The following is a 21090-nucleotide window of genomic DNA, read 5'->3' as shown; positions in this document are numbered from 1 at the left end:
CCATACAAAACTGATCCCTAACAGGCAAACAGGTTTTCGAGGAGGGATGGGCACCCTAACAAACTTATCAGCTGTCACGCACCTGGCCAACCAGGCAATAGTTAATTCAAAAGTTTTGTAGATCTCAAAGCAGCCTTTGATAAGGTCCCTAGATCCTTACTATGGGTTAAAATGAAGTCTTGGGGAGCCCCCACAAAATTGTTAGACGCAATCATTAACCTATACTCAAAAACATGGGTCCAAATCAAAATTGGGGATGGTCAAAGTTTTACTAATAAAATCTTGACCGTAAATGGCTTAAAACAGGGGTATGTTTTGGCTCTGTTTATTCAACATCTACACAGCTGACCTAGACAATAACCTTCGCCTAGCACAAGGGGATCCCCCCAAAACTGGGCAATGTTCGAACAACAAGTTTACAATATGTGGACGACATAGTGCTGCTATCACAAACGCCCAGAGGTCTACAGTGCTTGATCAGCCAATTAGCACTATACACACCCTCAGTTCAACTAATAATACATTTTCGGAAAACAAAAGTTATGTGTTTTTCAAATTCGCATAAAAAACAAACAAAATTCACCTGGAAGATAAACAGTGACCCCCTGGATAAGGTGGGAACATATACATATCTTGGGGTACTGATAGACCAACACCTTAGTTTCAAGCAACATTTAGAACTAGGGAAAGTCCAAGCAAAAAAGCTATTATTCGCAATTAAATTTTGCAAAAACAACTAAGCAACACTTCAACAACACACTTATTGACAGTCGTGGCGGCAACATTTTTGCCATCAATTATGTATGGTTCTGAACTTCTAAACACAAAGGATGCAACAATTTTAAATACTGCTCAAACTAGACTCTTTAAGAATCTATTTTTAATTCGGCGTCCTATTTCACAAGAGTTGATCAGAATGGAATTTGGGTTAAAAAATCAGATTCCAACAAGACAAGGAGCACTTGTCAAATATTATTGGAGAATGAGGGCATCAGAGGAAGATTCTTTAACACTTAAATGCTGGCTGGAGGTTGAAAATCAATCCAGATCGACTAAGGGAGTTTGCTACTTCCTAAAACAATCCATTGCAGCTCTAAAACTAGAGGACGCTTGGAATACACTATTGTCCTACCTTGAATTTAAACAAGTAGTCAACAAAACCATCAAGCTACAGTCTCAGGCAATAGACAAGGCCTCCTTGATTTTAAAAACCAACGCCTGGATGGTAATACCAACATACTAAAAGCTAAAACCTCAATCATACCCGACAGAACATTTCACAAATCAAAAAAAGCGGAAATTGATTTTATTGAGACTTGGTGTGTATTCATCAAAAGATCTCACTCCAAATGGAAATGGGCTTGTCCCAAAATGGATTGCCGCCTGTGTGGCCAAGGAGAAGAGTCAGTACTTCACCTACTATGTATTTGTCCGGCATTACTACATATACGGAAAACCCTTCTACGGCTACTATTGAACAAAGAACAAATAAGGACTTGCAGAACTGCTGTAATCAAATGCCTAGGAGGCTCAACAGTAAAACTAGCTTGTAAGGCAATAACGTTTGACTATCGCAGCAAAGGAACTGGAAAAGAGGGACTGCCAGTTAGAACTAACAGGGAATGCAAGGTGATAAATTGTGATCAAAATTAACACCGGTAGTAGTCTCCAGCCTAGATAAAGTATAAATTAACATTTTTTTTACTACTGCAGACTATTAGTTTACAGCACCAAGCACTTTATCCTGGAATCGCTCGATCCGATCTACGGTACTAGTCTACTTTTAGATCACCAACTCACTTCTATCCTTTTAACTTGTTTTATTGTAAATCTTAATGAGACTCATGTTAATTAACGCATTGATATAAGCATTTTAGTACATTTTATGAGATTCATGTTAATGAATGAATTGATATAATCATCCTTGTACATCGTGTATAATGGTTATGTGCCACCCTTTTATGATTTAAACTAAATCAAATAAAAATAATTATCTATCTATGGTGGAGTATAGCAGCATGTACTTTAATCCCATTTCTTTCACCTTTTCCTTTACTCCACTGAAGGATTGTCACTGTAACTGAACGCCCTGGTGTAGTCCAGTAAGATGCACATGACGTGATTTTCAAACTTGGGGTCTCTTTTTTCTGACCGTCTGGAGTCTGTCCCGGTCTCTTTTTGAGGAATTTGACAATGACATCCTGGGTGGATCTCCCAACTGGGGCTTCAATCAGGGTTCAAGATCTGTGTGCTCTCTCCACCGCAAAGAATTTCAACAAGTCTGCGAATTGAAGCGCTGTCACAATCCATTCCTCTAGGAATGCCTCTGTTTACCCCCTTCAACGCCTTCATTGAATTCCACAAACCTGAGATTACACCCTCTTGAGCTCCCCTCTGCCTCTTCCAGCCGCAAATCCATATTACTTGAGCGAGCTCCAAGCACTGTAACCACTGCCTGCAGCTGGGTGAACTCCTCTCAGATTTCAGTGACCTAGTTCTCTGTTTTCATTGCACTTTCGGCTACTTTGAAGCAGGTTAACATTGAGAGCCATGTCCTCTATTTTTGCTTCTACTGCGAGGCCCGAGGCTTTAATGGCCGCCAGGATCTGAGCACCCAACGGCTCTGGAAGATTGCACCCTGCATGGCAGGTGGTCCTCCACTTGAAACGGGGCCGGTAAATAGATCAATTTTCGTATTGTTGGGTGCCTTTTGTCTGTCTATCCTTACCCATCCTGTAGTTGGTATGCTGTATGTAACTATCAAACTGGGCTCTGCTGCCTGTGGTCTCCGGTCAGCTACTGGACTGCATTGCACCTGTTGAATGACTACATCTGTGTCCACAACAGGCAGCTTTGTAGTTTCGGGATCTCAGTCCATACCAACAGTATTTGTAAGGGGAGAGGGCATGGGGCTGACCTACAACCTCAGTCTACTATCAGCTACAAGGACAGAGGGCCTGTGTACCCTTCCGCAGCCGTCTGTCCATTAGACATTCCTGTGAAGAGCTTGCTGTCTTTGATGTATCGAGCAGACTGTTCTCAATACAGAGCCTCTATTGTTAGTATTTATTTTAAAATATCCAACATTCACTTAAAGTATTCAACAAAGTGGTCAGTGCAAAATCTATCAATCTGCTTGCACCTGCCTAAGTTAAGTTAAGATAAATTAGATTATTGTTATTCCATATATTCTATCCACTCTATAAATTGTTCAATGTGTTTAACCTGTCAATATGTTTGTTTTAACTGAAGACTTGACTGAACTGTGACATGATTCTTCATTTAGAGATAGTACTGATATTTTGTGACAAAATATTATTGAAATGTATTTGTTTTCAACCCCTAGGTGTATGTTATATAGAGGATGAAATAATGTTTTTTTTTTGTATCCGCTGTGGGGGAGCAGGATTAGCAGGCAGCAGGCCTACATGAGCACACTGCTCCTGTGCCACTGATCTCCACAAAAGGCCAGTCCTGAGGCCTTCGAACGCCTTACTCTGCAAGTGGGAGAAAGGAGGGGGAGAGTTCCCAGACGGCACATCCCCTCTTCGCACCTCCAGATTCACTCCGGGGAGCACGGTCTTAGGCAACAGGTGCCACTGTGGCTGGGACCCTGCATCCGGCTCAGCTTGCTGTTCACCCAGTCCCGGCTTCTCTAATGGTTATCTCCGCTCAAGCAGGGAGTGGAAGCACCCGCATCTCAGCTCTGGTCTGCCTCCGCTGCACTTCTCCAGCACTCTGGGCATGTCACAGGGCTCTGTTCTCCCTCGGGGTTCAAGCTACCAGGGACGGGTGGCCAACTCGCATCGGTTCCAGCTGATCAGATGGTACCCAGTTGGCCCGAGGGGCCCTCAATCTCCCCTTGGGTGCAATCCAGCAACCCAACCCCGTTACAGGCGGTATGGGGGCTTGGGGTTAGCAGGATCTTACTTATGGGGCCGCATCACACATCTGAAAGAGACCAGTTAGTGATAGATTCCTTACCTTAAAATTTCCCCAGGCATCAGACTGGATCCGGAAAGTTTTGCTTGGCAGTACTCCTGCACGTCAGTAGGTGGCGTCCTGCGGCTCCGCATCCGTCATGGCGGCTTAGGCGCTGAGATGACGTCATGGGGAGTCTTTAGGCATCACCCATCTGCGCTGACGTTAGTACTTTATTTTTCCGCGCCAGAAATCGCAGGTCCGGATTGAGCACGTACCTTAGTCACTTTTTGACTACTCTTTTTGAGACTTTTGTCTCCCCCTTTTTTCTCCTGGTGCATGTAGGGATGCCCGGCTTCAAGTCTTGTGGGACGTGCCGCCATAATATGTCGGTGGCAGACCCCCACAATGTGTGCTGCTACTGCCTGGAGTCAGATCACGACGCCCGGGCCTGCCGGGAATGTCGAGCCATGGCTCTGAAAGCCTTGCGGGAGCGGCGTCTGAAATTGCTGGAGGTTCGGCATTCGTCACACCGCCGCTCTGTGTCCAGGGCTCAGTCCTGCGTCCGCTCGCGGGACCGGAGCCATTGCACCTCCGGCTCCAAATCTTTGCCTTCGGAATCCGGTAAGCAACACCATAAAAAGAAGTCGAAGAAGCCTGCTCGCTCTCCGACATCCCCCCGTCGCTCCCCGCAGGTAGACGAGGGGACAGGGGCTCCGCCCCCGCGGCTCCTCTGGAGCCTGGGAGTCCCACGGTCTACCCCTCATACCCGGGTCAGTCAGTGACTCCTGAACACATGCAAGAGTTTCTTGCTGCCATGGACCGCCTTTTTAGGCCCCGGGCTCCCACCGGCGCGCCTTTGGGCCCTGCGGTCCTGTGTCCAGATCCTGCTGGCCCGGCTCCTGCACCACAGGATCCTACGCCGCAGGCTCCTGCCCCGGCACCACAAGGTGCAGCGCTGCTGGCTCCGGCCCGGTGCAGGGGCCAGAGCCAGCAGCGCTGCACCTTGTGGCGCCTGGTGCAGTTTATCCCACCCCAGACCATTTTGTCCCGGCCTGGGATCCGATGTGGGAGGCGACTCCGTCCGGGCCGGCGCCGTTTTCTGCACTGTTCCTGACGCTGTTTGTCTCCTTTCCGCTTTGCCGCAGCGACCTGCTCCCTCTGTGCCAGAGGCGGACGACTGGGACCGAGGACCCTCTTGCCCGGCAATGTGACATCGAGCAAGATTAGGTGGACGACCTGGAAGACGTGGGCAAATTCTGTTTCTTCTGACCCGAAGTTTGCCTCTCCTCCGCCTACTATGGAGGAGGGTGCTTCCTACACCGTGGTGCTCCGTCGGGCTGTGTGGTTTGGACACCGTTTATTCATTGCGCAGGGCGATTTCTATGACTATGGCATTGCGTCGCCACTCCTGGTTGTGTTTGACTGGGTATTCACCCGATGTCCAGAGCTCGCTCATGGACATGCCCTTTGATGGCTCCCGCCTCTTTGGCGATAAAACCGACAATGTACTGAAGCGCTTTAAGGACTCACAGGTTTTTCTAAGAAGCACCCTTCCACTCCTGTGTTTCGTTCCTTTCGTGGCCAGGTCAGAGGCACCCAGGCACGCTCCTCCGGCAAGCCTGAGCAGAACCAGCCTCAGCGCGGTTGCGGCTGTGGCTTCCGCAGGGATGGGTCTGGGAACCAGCATGCGTGTCAGACCACCTCTACCCCTGCTGCTTCCGCCTCCAAGCCTTCCTAATCCGAGCTTCAGGGAGAACCCCATGCCAGTGGGTGGCAGGGTCCGCCACCACCTCCACCACTGGCGCGAGATCACATCACATCAGACAAGTGTGTGCTGCAGAAAATCTGCAAAGGTTACTCTCGCCCCTCCAGCCATGCCACCTCGGTGCCACCGCTTGTCGGGAGATCATTTGATCCTTCTCCGCAGGAAGTGACGGGCCTCTTGGCCAAGGGGGCCATCGAGTACTTTCCCGAGCAGGAAGTAGGGAGTGGTTGTTGTTCCCACTACTTTCTGGTCCCCAAGAAGGGCAAAGGAGGCCTGCACCCCATCTTTGACCTCCGGGATGTGAATCGCTTCCTCCGGAAGGAGAAATTCAAAATGCTGACTCTGGCTCAGGTCCTTTCTGCCGTTGACTCTGGAGACTGGATGGTAGCGTTGGACTTGCAGGATGCTTATTTTCACATCCCCGTCCTGCCGGCCCACCGGCGGTTCACAGGAGGCCAGGAGCATTTTCAGTTTCCCCTTCGGCCTCACCAGTGCCCCTCTGGTGTTCACGAAGGTGATGGCGGTGGTCGCAGCTCACCAGTGCAGGTCAGGGGTGTCCGTCTTCCCCAACCTCGACGAAGGCGGGCTCGCCCCCGGCAGTCGTCAACCACCTCCAGACTATGGCCGACATCCTGCATTTGCTAGGGTTCTCATCAATGTGCCGAAGTCGCACCTGAGTCCCTCTCAGAAGCTCCCCTTCATCGGAACGGTTCTGGATTCAACGTTGTTTCAGGTTTATCCTCCCGAACAGCGAGTCCGGGATATTCAGGCTACGATTCCGACCTTTCAACCTCTATCCTGGGTTTCGGTCAGGCCTAATGACCTCCTGCATCCTGCTGGTGACACATGCCAGATGGCATATGCGGGCTCTGTAGTGGGACCTGAAGTTCCAGTGGGAGCAACATCAGGGCAACCTGTCCGATCATGTTCAGATCTCGGAGGACACTGCACGACAATTGCAGTGGTGGCTCACGAATCGCGATTGGGTCCATGGCAGATCCCTCTCCCTTCCCCAACCGGAGCACACTGTGGTGACGGACGCGTCCCTCCTGGTAAGGGGAGGCCACTTGGGAGAGGCGGAGATCAGAGGCATCTGGTCTCCGGTGGAGTCCCGGCTCCATATCAACTTTTTGGAGCTGCTGGCGATCCGACTTGCACTGAAGGCATTCCTTCCCTCTGTCCGGGGGAGTGTGGTGCAGGTGTTCACAGACAACACCACCGCCATGTGGTATTGCAAAAAACAGGGCTGTGTGGGGTCCTGGACCGTATATCCAGAGGCTCTGCGCCTCTGGACATGGCTGGAACATCAAGGCATTACCCTGGTGGTTCAACACCTGCCAGGTTCTCTGAACGCCAGCGCGGACGAACTCAGCCGCCGGTGCTTGATGTATTACGAATGGGGTTTGAACTCTGACGTGGCGCAAGGTCTCTTTCTGCAGTGGGGAGAGCCTTGGTTAGATCTGTTTACCACCGAAGAGAACACGCAATGTCCTCAGTTCTGCGCGTTGGGATTTCCAAGGCGGCGCTCACTCGGAGACTTTTCGTTGCGAGTGGAGTTGCGGTCTGTTGTACGCCTTTCAGCCTATACCACTTCTGTCCAGAGTGCTACAGAAGATCAGGCGCGACTGGGCCCAAGTCATTCTAGTGGCTCCGGACTCTGCTCAAAGAGTATGGTATCACAAGCTACTCAGTATGAGCGTCGATCCCCGACCGTCTGCCTCTTTGGGAGGATCTTCTGTCGCAGCAGCATGGGACAGTCCTCCACCCGAACCTGTCCAGCCTCCACCTCCATGCGTGGAGATTGAGCGGCGACAGTTGGCGGCTTTCGACCTTCCTCCCGAAGTCTGTAATGTCATTCTGGCAGCCAGGCGTCCCTCCACTAAAACAGTGGATGCCTGCAGGTGCACTGTTGAGCCTCTTCATAACTGTCCTTTACGTCTTCTCACCTTAAAGACGGCTTTCCTGGTAGCTATCACCTCTGCCAGAAGAGTGAGTGAGCTCCAGGCTGCTGGACAACCTCGCCAACCTCGGACTCAAGCAACTGGTGACCACCCCCACCCACTACGCCGGACACCGACTCGACCCCGTCTTCTCCTCCAGCAAGGACATCGCCTTCAGCCACGCCACCGGACTCCACTGGACGGACCACAGCTGCGTCCACTTCAGCTTCAAAAGGACCACGATCCACCACCAACAGCAACAGGTTGCACGCAGAAGCTGGAACAAGATCACAGCCGCCCAGCTTGCAACTTCCCTGAGCAAGAACCCACCAGCGCAACGAACCCCAGCCAAGCGGCCACCAACCTCACGAAGTGGATCAGCGACTGCGAAGACGACCTCGCCCCTCTGAGGACCCCGCCTAGCAGACCCAGCAGCAAGAAAGCCCCATGGTTCACCGACGAACTCAAGAACTGGAAGAAGAACTGCAGAGCCCTTGAGAAAGCCTGGCGCAAGACCCAACACCGGACAACATGACTGCCCTCAAGCTCGCCACCCGTAAACACCACCAACTGATCCACACCACCAAGAAAACTGCATTCAAGGAACGACTGGACAATAACGCACACAACAACAAGGAACTCTTCAACATCGTTAATGAGCTCTCCAACCCCAACGCCGGAAACGACATCACCCCTTCGCAAGACCTCTGCAACTCCCTCGCCTCCTACTTCCACAACAAGATCGCGGACATACACAACAGCTTCAGCACTCAACCGACGCACGCCACGAACGAACCAACGCCCCCCACCACCACCCTCCGCGCCTGGACCCCGATCAGCACCGAAGACACCGTCCGCACGATGAACTCCATCCACTCCGGATCTCCGACCGACCCTTGCCCTCACCACGTCTTCAACAAGGCCGACGCTGTCATTGCACCCCACCTGCGGGACATCATCAACACCTCCTTCGACACCGCTACCTTCCCGGAGAACTGGAAGCACGCCGAACTCAGCGCCCTACTAAAGAAGCCATCAGCCGACTCCACCGACCTCAAGAACTACCGACCCATCTTGCTGCTCCCGTTCCCCGCCAAAGTCATCGAGAAGACCGTCAACAAGCAGCTGGCCGCCTTCCTCGAGACAAACGGATCCCTCGACCTCTCGCAGTCTGGCTTCCGGGGCAACCACAGCACCGAGACCGCCCTGATCGCAGCCACCGATGACATCCGAGCTCTGCTCGACAACGGAGAAACAGCGGCCATCATCCTCCTAGACCTCTCCGCGGCCTTCGACACTGTCTGCCATCGTACCCTAGTACAGCGCCTCAGCAACGTCGGAATCCAGGAGAAGGCACTGGAGTGGACCATCTCCTTCCTCGCCGGAAGGACACAGTCCGCCTCCCCCCGTTCAGATCAGAAGCCACCAAAGTCATCTGCGGCGTCCCTCAAGGCTCCTCGCTCAGCCCAACCCTCTTCAACGTCTACATGAGTCCCCTCGCAGCCATCGCACGCCAGCACAACCTCAACATCATCTCCTACGCCGACGACACCCAGCTGATCCTCTCCCTCACCAACGACCCCGCCACCGCCAGAGCCCACCTACACGAAGGGATGAAAGAGGTAGCCGAATGGATGAAGAACAGCCGCCTGAAACTGAACTCGGACAAGACGGAAGTCCTCATCCTGGGATCCTCACCCTCCGCCTGGGACGACTCCTGGTGGCCCCCCGCCCTAGGCAGCGCACCCAAACCAACAGACCACGCACGCAACCTGGGCGTCATCCTGGACTCCTCCCTCTCCATGACCAGACAAGTCAACGCCGTCTCCTCGTCGTGCTTCAACATCCTACGCATGCTACGCAAGATCTTCCAGTGGATCCCCACCGAGACCAGGAAGACGGTCACCCAGGCCCTAGTCACCAGCCGACTGGACTACGGCAACTCCCTCTACGCCGGAACCACCGCCAAACTCCAGAAGAGACTCCAGCGGATCCAGAACGCCTCAGCACGACTCATCCTGGACATCCCCCGTCGCAACCACATCTCCGGACACCTGAGAGACCTGCACTGGCTCCCGGTCAACAAGAGAATCACCTTCCGTCTCCTCACCCACGCACACAAAGCCCTGCACAACCAAGGCCCAGGATACCTCAACAGCCGCCTCAATTTCTATGCTCCCAAGCGCCAGCTTCGATCGACCGGCCACGCCCTTGCCGCCATCCCCCGCATCCGAAGAGCCACCACAGGGGGAAGGTCCTTCTCCTACCTCGCTGCCAAGACCTGGAACTCCCTCCCGACCCAACTCCGCCTGACCCAGGACCACCTCGCCTTCAGGAAGCAGCTCAAGACCTGGCTGTTCGAGCAGTAGCGGACCCCCCCTCCCCAAGCGCCTTGAGACCCTCCGGGTAAGTAGCGCGCTATACAAATGCTTGATTGTTTGAGGCTCTATCTTCCAAACCCCCTTTCCTTTCAGTTCATCCGGACAAGGTGGTTCTAAGGACCCGTCCTTCTTTCTTGCCAAAGGCTGTCACGCCCTTCCACATCGGTAGACCATCACTCAGCCCTCCGCATCCTTCTAGGGAGGAGGAGAGGCTCCACCGTCTGGACCCAAAACGTGCGCTAGCATTCTATCTGCAGTGTACACAACAGTTCTGGGTGGATGATCAGCTCTTTGTTGGCTATGTGGGCGCAAAAAAGGTTGGCTGTGCACAAACGGACCATCTCCCGGTGGGTCGTTCTGTGCATCAAAGCATGTTACTCCTTGGCCAAGAAGAAGCCTCCTCTGGGGCTGTGAGCCTATTCGACCAGGGCAACTGCAGCCACTACTGCCTTGGGATGCGGTGTTCCCTTGCAGGACATTTCTCAGGCAGCTACGTGGGCCTCACTGCACACGTTTACCAAGCATTACTGCCTTGACAGCCAAGTCCGGAGAGACGGCTTCTTTGGCCGTTCTGTGCTCCGTGACTTTTTGGTGTAATCTTGTTCGCAGACCCACCACCGGGGTTGGTATTGCTGGGGTATCTATTCTAAGGAAAGTAATCTATCACTAACGTGTCTCTTTCAGATGCACAAGTTACTTCTTGTGTAACGATAAGTTGAACTTGGTGGTAATTTGCGATTTCTAAGGGCACAATCTCACAACTTGGGTGCTTCCTGCATTGCATTTAAGGAATCGCAATTTGCGATTCCTTAAATGCAGTTGCAAAATAGGGAATTGCAAATTTTGCGATTCCCAATATTGCGAGGTGCTTTTGGGATCTTTTTCCTCATTGCAAACGGGCCGTATCTGAGAATCTTCCAGTTTGCGAATGGGAAATAGGCTTGATACATATGCCCCCTTGATCGTACATCAGAAGTGGTGAATTGCATTCTGGCTGATTGTTGGCCTTCAAATACTATCTACTCAGTAGTTGGTCAAAGTTTGTCACCTGGTGTGAGAAGCAGGTTGACCCACTGCCAACCGAGTTGCCTGATGTCCTTTTGTTAGTACGGTCTTTCTCTTCAAAAGGCTTTGTTGTGGGCATGTTAAAGGTTACGTACCGAACCTTTAGGTTCTTCTGTTGTTGCCTTATTAAAGTACCTGTTTGGATTCCTTTTTAAAAAAAAGACTTGTTTTCCCTGCCTTCATTATACTGCAGCGGAACCTGAATTTAGTCTTAATTTAAATGATGTGTGGGCCTTTTGAGACTCCAAATGTTGTGCCTTGAGGCAGTTAACTCTGAATACCAGGTTTCTCATTGCAACCACTTCTGCACTTGGCTATAATTCGCTACAGACTTTCAGTCCAGCCTCCGTACTCTACCTTCTTCCTGACAAGATGGTGCAAAGACTCCTGCATTCTTTCTTCTGAAAGCGGTTTCGTCCTTCCATGTGGGGGCATTTCAGCACACTCCGAATTCTTCACTCTGACACATCACTCTAAGGAACAGTAGAGGCTACACTGTATGAATCCACAGTGCGCCATTCAAAAACGTATCCTGTCACAGTGGATAAGTCCTCTCCATCGAAATCTAGTATGGCTTGAGTACAAAAGGGCCCTTCTGAAGTCCTGACTGACTGACTAAATATTTGTTAGGAGCTCTATTGCTGACGCATCTTGGCGCTGAGGTACGTGCAATCCATAGTGCTACAGGGTCTAGAGCGTGGAGAAGAGGCAGGTTTTGATCATTCTTCTGAAAAGGGTCCTGCTTGACTGTAGTTTCATGTGAATGGAAGGGGAATTCCACAGTTTAGCTGCTTGGCATGAGAATCCCTTTCCTCCCCACCTGCCTCTTCTGGTACTAGGGAGAAGTACCAGTCCAGTATTAGCTGACCTTAGGCAGCGTGATGGCAAATATCGGGGCGGAAAAATAGTTGTATGTCCTCCTCACCTCCTCCATAGAGGGCTTTATGAACTAGGCAGAGGGCCTTGAAGTCTACTCTCCGTCGAACAGGGAGCCAATGGATGTGTTTTATGCTTGTGGACGTTGGATGATGTTTGGATAGATCGAGCAGTACTCTTGCAGCTGCTTATTGTAGTGATTGAAGTTTGGATAGCTGCCTTGCTCCTGCACTCCAATATAGTGCATTTCAGTAATCTATTCTTGACAAGACTAGTGCTGCGACTACCGATTTCCTTAATGAGGACGGGATAAAAGGAAGAATTTTACGCAGAACTTTCAGCATAAAGAAGCATGCAGAAGGCACTTTGAACGATTTGATCTTAGTAGCTCAAATTAATTTTTTTACCCTATATACAATGCAAAGCTATAGTACAGTACTTGAAATGTTATTTATTTATGGTTGTTACTTTGGTTAGGAGTATTTGCGGGTTAAAAATTGTCTGCATGGTCTGGCCTTTCTTGATGATCCACAAGAGAAACCTAGTAAAGCATATACATTTTGTTTTTCAATTAAACATTTTTGATCTAGCCGAGAAATGAGGCTGTACATGTAACAGGATTGTTTTCTCTCACGTTTAGGTGTTCTCTTGTATCAATCTTTAGGCTTCTTTGAATTCAAGAGGGTCTCAAAATGAAATGGTGCATTTTCAAAACAAGTAACATATTGAAGACCATCTACTACCAGACAGCACTCTGTCATCGTGCTTTTCTCCTTTCCAGTCGACTGGCAACTGCCTGTGCTTTGTGCAGTACTCCATACGTGTCCTTAAAAAGATGCTGTTAATTTAAATGTTTTGCTGTGGAAGTCCAGGCTGAGTGTTATTCATTCTATGGTCCACCTCTCCCCTGGAGTCACTATAATGTTATGTTTAATAAACGATTGAAGAAGAAAATGTACATATAATTTCTAAAGAGATTTGGGCTATGTAGAAAAGCACAATTTTAAACATAAGTATGCAATTAAAGCTGCGTGTGCTTGTGCATGAGACACGGGACTAGGAATCTTGGCCAGCCTACCCAGTGAAGAACGTTTTCCGCTGACTAAGTCAATGGAAAGACGTTTTTCCACCATTGCTATTTCCTTTTCCAGGATACCCGTGGCACGTGTAATAAAAGCGTCCAATGGACCCGATACCACTCCTGTGGGTGTTTGAATTTGGACATTGCGTGTTTTACCAGATCTTAAAACCATGATTTCTGAATAGCACCAACTGCAGTAATCAGAACTAAGCACGCTCTTTACACAAATGGGATAATAACTTAATAGTCCTCACAGTCAGTACAAAGTCTCTTATGGCCAACCAAACTCTGGGTCACAAGATCGCCTACCTTACTTATATCACAGCTAGCCAAGAGTTATGGGCCGGGGCCGTCCTCTGCCGTCCTCGAACGGCCTCAAACGGCCCGCTCTTAGCCCGGTCTTTGCTCCGGGCTGCGTCCCGCGCTGCGGGAGGGATTGCCCCAGATATAGTAGTGGCAATGTCTGAGGGCGGTGGGCGGGCCGGCAGGGAGAGCGGACTGGATGTTGTCAGCGGTCTATCAGGGACTCCTGGGAATTGGAGTCCCTGGTACGCTCGCAGCCCTGCAGCCCTCTGCCGAGAGTAGTTTCTTGCCCCTGGAAGGACTCTCGCTCAGCTCCTCCTCCACACGATGGCCGGCGATGCGGCACCCGCGGAGCGGGTGCGGCGAGGTTTGAAAGTGCTCCTCGCAAATCCTCACGGTGTCCAACAAGGGTAAGCGCGACCCAGCAATGCGCTTCTGCTTGTGTGTAACTGATGTCCCAATGAGGATAATGCTGCACAGGATTTAAGAAGCCCTCCGGTGGGCGGTGGGCGGGCCGGCAGGGAGAGTGGACCGGATGTTGTCAGCGGTCTATCAGGGACTCCTGGGAATTGGAGTCCCTGGTACGCTCGCAGCCCTGCAGCCCTCTGCCGAGAGTAGTTTCTTGCCCCTGGAAGGACTCTCGCTCCGCTCCTCCTCCACACGATGGCCGGCGATGCGGCACCCGCAGAGCGGGTGCGGCGAGGTTTGAAAGTGCTCCTCGCAATCCTCACGGTGTCCAACAAGGGTAAGCGCGACCCAGCAATGCGCTTCTGCTTGTGTGTAACTGATGTCCCAATGAGGATAATGCTGCACAGAATTTAAGAAGCCCTCCGGTGGGCGGTGGGCGGGCCGGCAGGGAGAGCGGACCGGATGTTGTCAGCGGTCTATCAGGGACTCCTGGGAATTGGAGTCCCTGGTACGCTCGCAGCCCTGCAGCCCTCTGCCGAGAGTAGTTTCTTGCCCCTGGAAGGACTCTCGCTCAGCTCCTCCTCCACACGATGGCCGGCGATGCGGCACCCGCGGAGCGGGTGCGGCGAGGTTTGAAAGTGCTCCTCGCAATCCTCACGGTGTCCAACAAGGGTAAGCGCGACCCAGCCTCCAACAAGGGTAAGCGCGACCCAGAAATGAGGCTGTACATGTAACAGGATTGTTTTCTCTCACGTTTAGGTGTTCTCTTGTATCAATCTTTAGGCTTCTTTGAATTCAAGAGGGTCTCAAAATGAAATGGTGCATTTTCAAAACAAGTAAAATATTGAAGACCATCTACTACCAGACAGCACTCTGCCATCGTGCTTTTCTCCTTTCCAGTCGACTGGCAACTGCCTGTGCTTTGTGCAGTACTCCATACGTGTCCTTAAAAAGATGCTGTTAATTTAAATGTTTTGCTGTGGAAGTCCAGGCTGAGTGTTATTCATTCTATGGTCCACCTCTCCCCTGGAGTCACTATAATGTTATGTTTAATAAACGATTGAAGAAGAAAATGTACATATAATTTCTAAAGAGATTTGGGCTATGTAGAAAAGCACAATTTTAAACATAAGTATGCATTATTATATTTTAAAATCCTAATAAGAAGGTTCAATTGACTAGAAATTGAGAAGATTTCATAATTAACTTTTCTGTTAGTTTCATTCCATCTGATATTTTATTATCAACCGGTAGAAAGAGGATGTTTCTAGTTTGGTATCTTTTTTTCTGAACTGGTTTGTTAGTAAAATGTTTTATGTCTTAACAGAATATGAATGGTACATGCTAATAAATTTATGAAGTCAGATTATGTACCCGTCACAGTTCTTGGGGTAGACCTTGAATGCATTGCAGACCAAATTCTATTAAGCCATGGCTTCTTTCCATCCATTTACAGGTCACGTGAAATATGTTACTGTTCAATATGTGTTGTTTTGAGTCTTATGTTTATTGTTTTATATCTACAGCAACAGCCTCAGTTCACCAACCCGGAAACACCAGGGTATGTGGGGTTTGCCAACCTTCCAAATCAAGTACATCGAAAGTCTGTCAAAAAAGGATTTGAGTTCACTTTAATGGTAGTAGGTAAGATTCAAGCTCTTCTGTTCTTCCCCCTTTTCTTCGAGACCTTGCTTTCTAGAAACCATTATACCCAAGTATGACTGCTCTGCCACAAGGAATTTTTACACTTCTTAAAAATGATCTTTCATGTAGAGATTTTGCAGTATGAACCTCTTGGTCATGTGCTGTGCAATAATTGCCTATCTAGTATTTGCGGCTGTTTCTCATTTTATAAAGGTTTTTTTGCTTTTTGGTCTCCTCGTTGCTGGAGTCCATACGACTTACTATGATAACTGTGTACTTACATTGCCCCTTTGCTTGAACTTCATTTTAAATTCTTATTTTGTCTGACGGTGTGAAGGACGAACTCACTAAGAAAAAGGAGAATGTCGATGCTGATTTAGATAATTCAAAATATAATTGTTTCAGAGGTCTTAAGTCAGAGCATTAGGATTTTTCAGATTTTAAGCCAAAAACTGTAGGACATAAAGATAAGATGATTTTGGTAAATTGGGCAAAAATAAACATGCCTGGTTAGTATTTTGAGAACAGAAAAGGAGGGCAGGGTCTTTAGATGAGATGGGTGTTTCAGGGGAAGAGGATGTTATGGCATCTGCGGAGACTTTGGGAGAGCATTCTTCTTGTTCTCACCTCAGAGATTGCCTCTTAAGTTTTGGCCTTGGGAGTTATATTGGAATTTGAATTGGGAGTTATATTGGCACGAATGTTATGTGTTTGCGACCCCTCTGAAGGCAGTGCTGTATTGCCTTCCTTTAAATTAAAGATGAGGAAGGGGTAGTCCTAGATATAGCAGATTTCATTTGACTGTGTAAGTCACGATTGTACATTTACATCCTATGCTATGTAGCCTCTCTCTGTATTGTACACCCAACAGTATGTGGCTGAATAGATTGAAAACTCTCAATAAAGTTTGTTTTTTAAAAAAATGAAAGCGTTACGTTTGTTAGTCCAGGAATGGACAAGAGTTTCTGCATGCCCATCTGTCACATTAAAACATATTCACTTTTTTATGCAAAGCTTATATTATTGCAGGACTTTGACTGTACCATCCAATTTACGATGAAGGCCCCTTGGAAGGTGGGGACCCTGGGTAATTGACCACTTTACTGCAGAGGCGCTTTAAGGGTTAGGCAGAGTAGTGTGGATACATTTAAGGTTTGAGTGAGGAGGATCCTTTGTGCTATGCCTAGCATCGAGTGGTTTTAGGGTATGAAGTAAAGAAAATGTACCTCTGGTGAATTCTTGGGCAGGAGGAGAAATTAAGTGATAGTTGTCCGATTAATATAAAGTGTGTCTCTTATGTTGTAGAATAAATCCTCTTTCTTTCTTTTAGGTGAATCTGGACTTGGCAAATCTACTCTCATAAACAGCCTGTTCCTTACCGATCTGTACCCTGAGCGAATAATTCCTGGTGCTGCAGGTGAGCAAACATTTAGTATGAGTGATTATTAAGAGTACTACATTTCCCAGACTTTCCTAGCTCTTGTTCAAAATCTACATCCCTCTCCTAAATTTCTCTTATCAACATTTCTTCTGATTAATATGCTTTGTCTCCCGCTACATAATCTTTATCTTCGTCATCATATCCTCTTCATTTCTGTATCCTCCTTCTCTTCTTTTGCTGATTCTCTATAATAGAAAACTCCTAAAGTACGCGACTAATGGTATTGGAGAAACCGGCTGGATAATCGCTGTGGAAGTCCCTACTATTGTAGTTGGATTAAGAGTAGGGGATCTTTGTCCTCCGCTTTCCACCTCCTTTGTTCTTTATCTGAACAGCAACTCCTGACAAGTCTGATTAGAGTTGAGCCCATTAAGAGGCAGCAGCAAGAAAGCAACTAGTACCAAGAGGCTCCAGAACTTAAGAGATCCGCCTTCAGAAGAATGTCATACTAATATTGTTTTCCTTTCCAAAGAAGAGAACCCTTTTGGGAAAAGTTATGGAGGGTGAATGGCCCTCTGTCATCTGTTGCACGCGATTGACCTTTTACTAAACACAGTTATGAGTGATTCAACGGATAGAGCCAAACACTATGGGCCTGATTTAGAGTTTGCTGATTGGTTACTCCCTCACATTTATATTTTGTCCCCTGTATTACAAGTCGATTAAACTTGATGACACTCATAGTACAGCGGATGGGTTATCTGTCACATTTGTGACCGAGTAACTTGCCCACAGAACTCTAAATCGGGCCCCAAATTTGTAACTTAAATAATATATTACTCATGAAAACAAAAGAGTGATCGAAGCAGTACAGCAAATACAATGGACTTAACGTTGCCTTACTTTGCTTTTCCAACCCTTGGATTGGGTCTGAAGTGGTGAACAAGGAAGACTTGAAGGAATTGTCACTGGGCATTGGAGCCAGTAGGGACTTAAATTAATCACCAACAGCTTGTTTCATGACAGACCTCACGTACCTCATCAGGTCATATGAGAATGACTTTAGATGACTTGAAGATCATGCAGTTTAAACCTTTTAAATGTTGTTACCCTTCCTCTACAACAGAAAGACCTCCATAGAATTTTAACTCTAAATTTTCCCAATAAACCTCAAGATGGTAAGCGTAGAGCACGTTGGGAAATTTGAGTGCTAAAGACTATTTTGAGGAAAAAATGGAACGTGAAACATTTCTCTGTTGCAGTGAGCCATGTTTTTGCTGGTAATCCGAACAAGGCTTTAGGTAACTGCTGTATGTAGGTCTCCACTGCACTTTGTGTAGATGAGAAGTCCACAGCAATCTAAAAATATGGGCCGGAAGGTCCAGCGTGGGTGGACACAAACTTGAAGCTAAATACAACATTGAGTTGGAGAACACCAGTTTACCCAAACCTCAGACTCAAAATGAAGCTGCCTCAAACCAAGACCCTGTTTCCAGTAGAACCGAATTAATGGCTCTTGATAGTTAGGCAGTGCACCATCAGATAAATTTGAATTTATATTTTGCTGGAGAAAAGTTGTTCAGCTCCAAGGCCTTTTTTTATAATATAAATGACAGTCATGCTATTTGAGGGTGGTCTTGAATCATTTACCCTATTTTCACAGGCTACTTGATAGACATCTTGCCGCTGACGAAATTCATGATAAACAAGATTTTGGCCAGCAGCTCTGAGTAAAAAGCCTTACTTCTTGGGCTTGCAAGATGGTGGCCCGCAGTTAGTTCGGTACTGGGGTCAGGCGTCCCAAGCCCACCTAGTCTACCTGGCGTCTAAAATGAGGCCTGATCCCCTGCCATTAAGGCTGCCCCTGGATCACCAGACCCTCCCAATACACTTACCAGTCACTTCTGATTGGGGTTCCACTGCTTTCGATCTGCAGTCCAGCCGGCTGCCAACTGTGAGGCTAGGAGCCAGCAGCATCGGGAGAAGTTATTGGCTCCTGCTGGAGCTTGCGGGAGAAGGACGTAAGCATGCTATTCGTTCTCGGTTGGCTGGTCTTAACGGACTGCCTTTGCTTTGCATGTCGGCTGAGGAGGATCATGAAATGTTGGCGCTGCAGCCCTGTGGGAAAACTATTTTTCTCCCAAGCCTCAGGGGGAAGAGTTGCTTCTGCCAGTTTGCAGTGCTAGTTTATTGTGAGACTAAATCTTCAATCACTGTACCTTCATGGGAGAGCCTCCTTGCTGGATAAATTGTTGCTTGCTGGGCGGCGACTGTGTAGTCTGTGGGTGGCTAGAGTAGAGGTGGTACTGAGGAGGAGGAAGGGTCTGGCTCCAATGTGGGGAGGCTGTAGAGGTACAACAAGGATTTCGAGTAGATGCCTGCCAAAGGAGAGCCAAAGGAAATGTGTCGAGCAGATATGGATGCCTCCCCTAAGACAGAGAAAAAGCGCCTAATGCCGGATTAAGGGGGGGGCGCGTTGTTGGGGGTGCCTGTATGAGCATCCGTAGTGGGCTCACCGGGGATGAGCCTTCACTTCAAGATGCTTTTTTTTCCCTCCACAGATGACTGGGACTCGGACAGTGACTGGGACAAGGGTCTGGACCAGGCGTCTCATCCTGCTCTGGCCTCTAGTTCTGGCTGAAGCCACTCTGCGCTTCTAAGCACGATATCTGGGAGTTGTGATTCCTCCACTACTTCACCTCGATGGAGGGGCAGGTGTGGCATCCTGCCAGTGGCTCAAGCTGAGGGCCTTGTGCTGGCGCCATTCGATCAAGGTGTAGTCAATCCTGATGCCTCATCAGAGGTGGAAGACAAGTTATTATGGGTCCTTGATGGAACAAAGCTGACTCCAAAGAACTCCTCTCCCCTGGGGGCCGCTCCCCCAGCTATATCACAACCTCCCCTGGGTGCCCCAGCCCGCTGGTTCGGTTCAGGATTCCCAAACACTGGGGACTATCTATAGTCTCATTTTACAACATCAAGAGGATTATCTCAAGGATTCAGTTGCTCTGAAGGCTGCACTCTTCAAGACTCAAGTGGTTCGCCGGAAGCTGTCGAAAAACATGGATATTGTTCAATCACGACTTGAAATAGTTGAAGTTTTCCAGCCAGCTCTTCAAAAGGTAGTGGAAAGCAGTAGCTCGAGGATTACTCCATCCTCAAAGGTGAAGGACTCGGAGAACAGGTCTCGTCGGAATCTGCGGGTAATGGGTGTTCCTGATGGGTGTTCATGAGGGGGCAGAAGGGGATGATCCCCATGGCTTTATTTGCCTGTTCTGAGAGGCCTTTCATGCATTGAGCGATTGGGATATGGACTTTGTGATGCAACTTGCACATCGTTTACTATTCCGACTTACCAGCAAGCCCTCCAGGCACCTTCGGGCTATAGTTTTCTACATCAGTAATTTTATTCTGCGGCAAGAGATCTTTTGGGCTGCCACTCCTCAGCAGCTGGTGAAAGCTAGAGGCATTGACTTTTTTGTTTGATCAGATTTTTACTACCAGTCTTGAGGCTCTGGAAGCACATTCCTTCACTTCAGAATCTTGGGTATTGTTTGTCTCTCATGAAGCCTGCAACTCTGCGGATTCGCAAGGATGACCAGACCCTCTATTTCTGTGACCATTTAAAAGACCAGGAACTGTCAACTAAGTGGCAACCGGGGGGCTGAGCATATTTTTTTAAATTTATTTGTGTTTTGAGTGTAAAAGGCGCCCTATCTGTCACACGCTATGCTGTTTAGTTTTGGTTGGGGGGGGGGGGGGGGAATTAGCTTTTGGGTTTAGTAGGAGAGGGACTGACACTTTCAGAGTCAGGATTGCAAAGGGCATCTATGGTGGGTCTGTGGGTTGATGGGCTGGTTTTTCTCTCCTCTGTAGGAGTCCTTTTCTTTTTAATTCTTGGACCTTCTCTTCTGCGATGTAGTTTTTTTTTTTTTTGGCAGGCACTTTCTCTCGTTTCTCAAGCAGACTTTCTGGGTGGATGAGGAGTTTGGGCCCGGGGTGGAACACTCATGGGACCCCTTGGTTAATCAAATCCCAGGAGTAGGGGCACAAGCCCTAGGTGTATGGGGCACAGCATCGGGTGGGGTTTCTTGCCAAACTGGGAGCCTGGGGTGGGAGCTTGGGTGGTTTGGTGGGAGGGGTGGGGGAGGAGCATCACTTGTTTGTCTTACTTAGCATTCGGGGTAGTATTCTAGTCAATTTAATTTGGAGTAAGGCTGTCTGTAGTGGAAATACCGCTATCAGAACATTTAAATACATGGTTTTTCTCAAGTTGTAAGGTGGAGGAGTAACTTGTGGACTTCATGTGATAATGGTAACAG

General features: G+C 48.8%; 1 protein-coding gene across 2 annotated transcripts in view; it reads left to right on the top strand.

The window, feature by feature from the left end:
• The window catches only part of SEPTIN2 (septin 2), a 1039523-nt gene that overhangs the window by 204194 nt on the left and 814239 nt on the right, over positions 1 to 21090 (top strand). For both annotated transcript variants that reach the window (XM_086944012.1, XM_086944013.1), the window contains exons 3-4: positions 15270 to 15387; positions 16718 to 16804. In XM_086944012.1, coding sequence (XP_086800138.1) covers positions 15270 to 15387; positions 16718 to 16804 — 205 coding nt within the window. The remainder of the gene's footprint in view (positions 1 to 15269; positions 15388 to 16717; positions 16805 to 21090) is intronic.

Source organism: Lissotriton vulgaris, chromosome 11 (genome assembly GCF_964263255.1).
Source record: "Lissotriton vulgaris chromosome 11, aLisVul1.2, whole genome shotgun sequence".
Classification (NCBI taxonomy): domain Eukaryota; kingdom Metazoa; phylum Chordata; class Amphibia; order Caudata; family Salamandridae; genus Lissotriton; species Lissotriton vulgaris.
The sequence above is the reverse complement of the archived record's forward strand: the minus strand, read 5'-3'. Positions and strand labels throughout refer to the sequence as shown.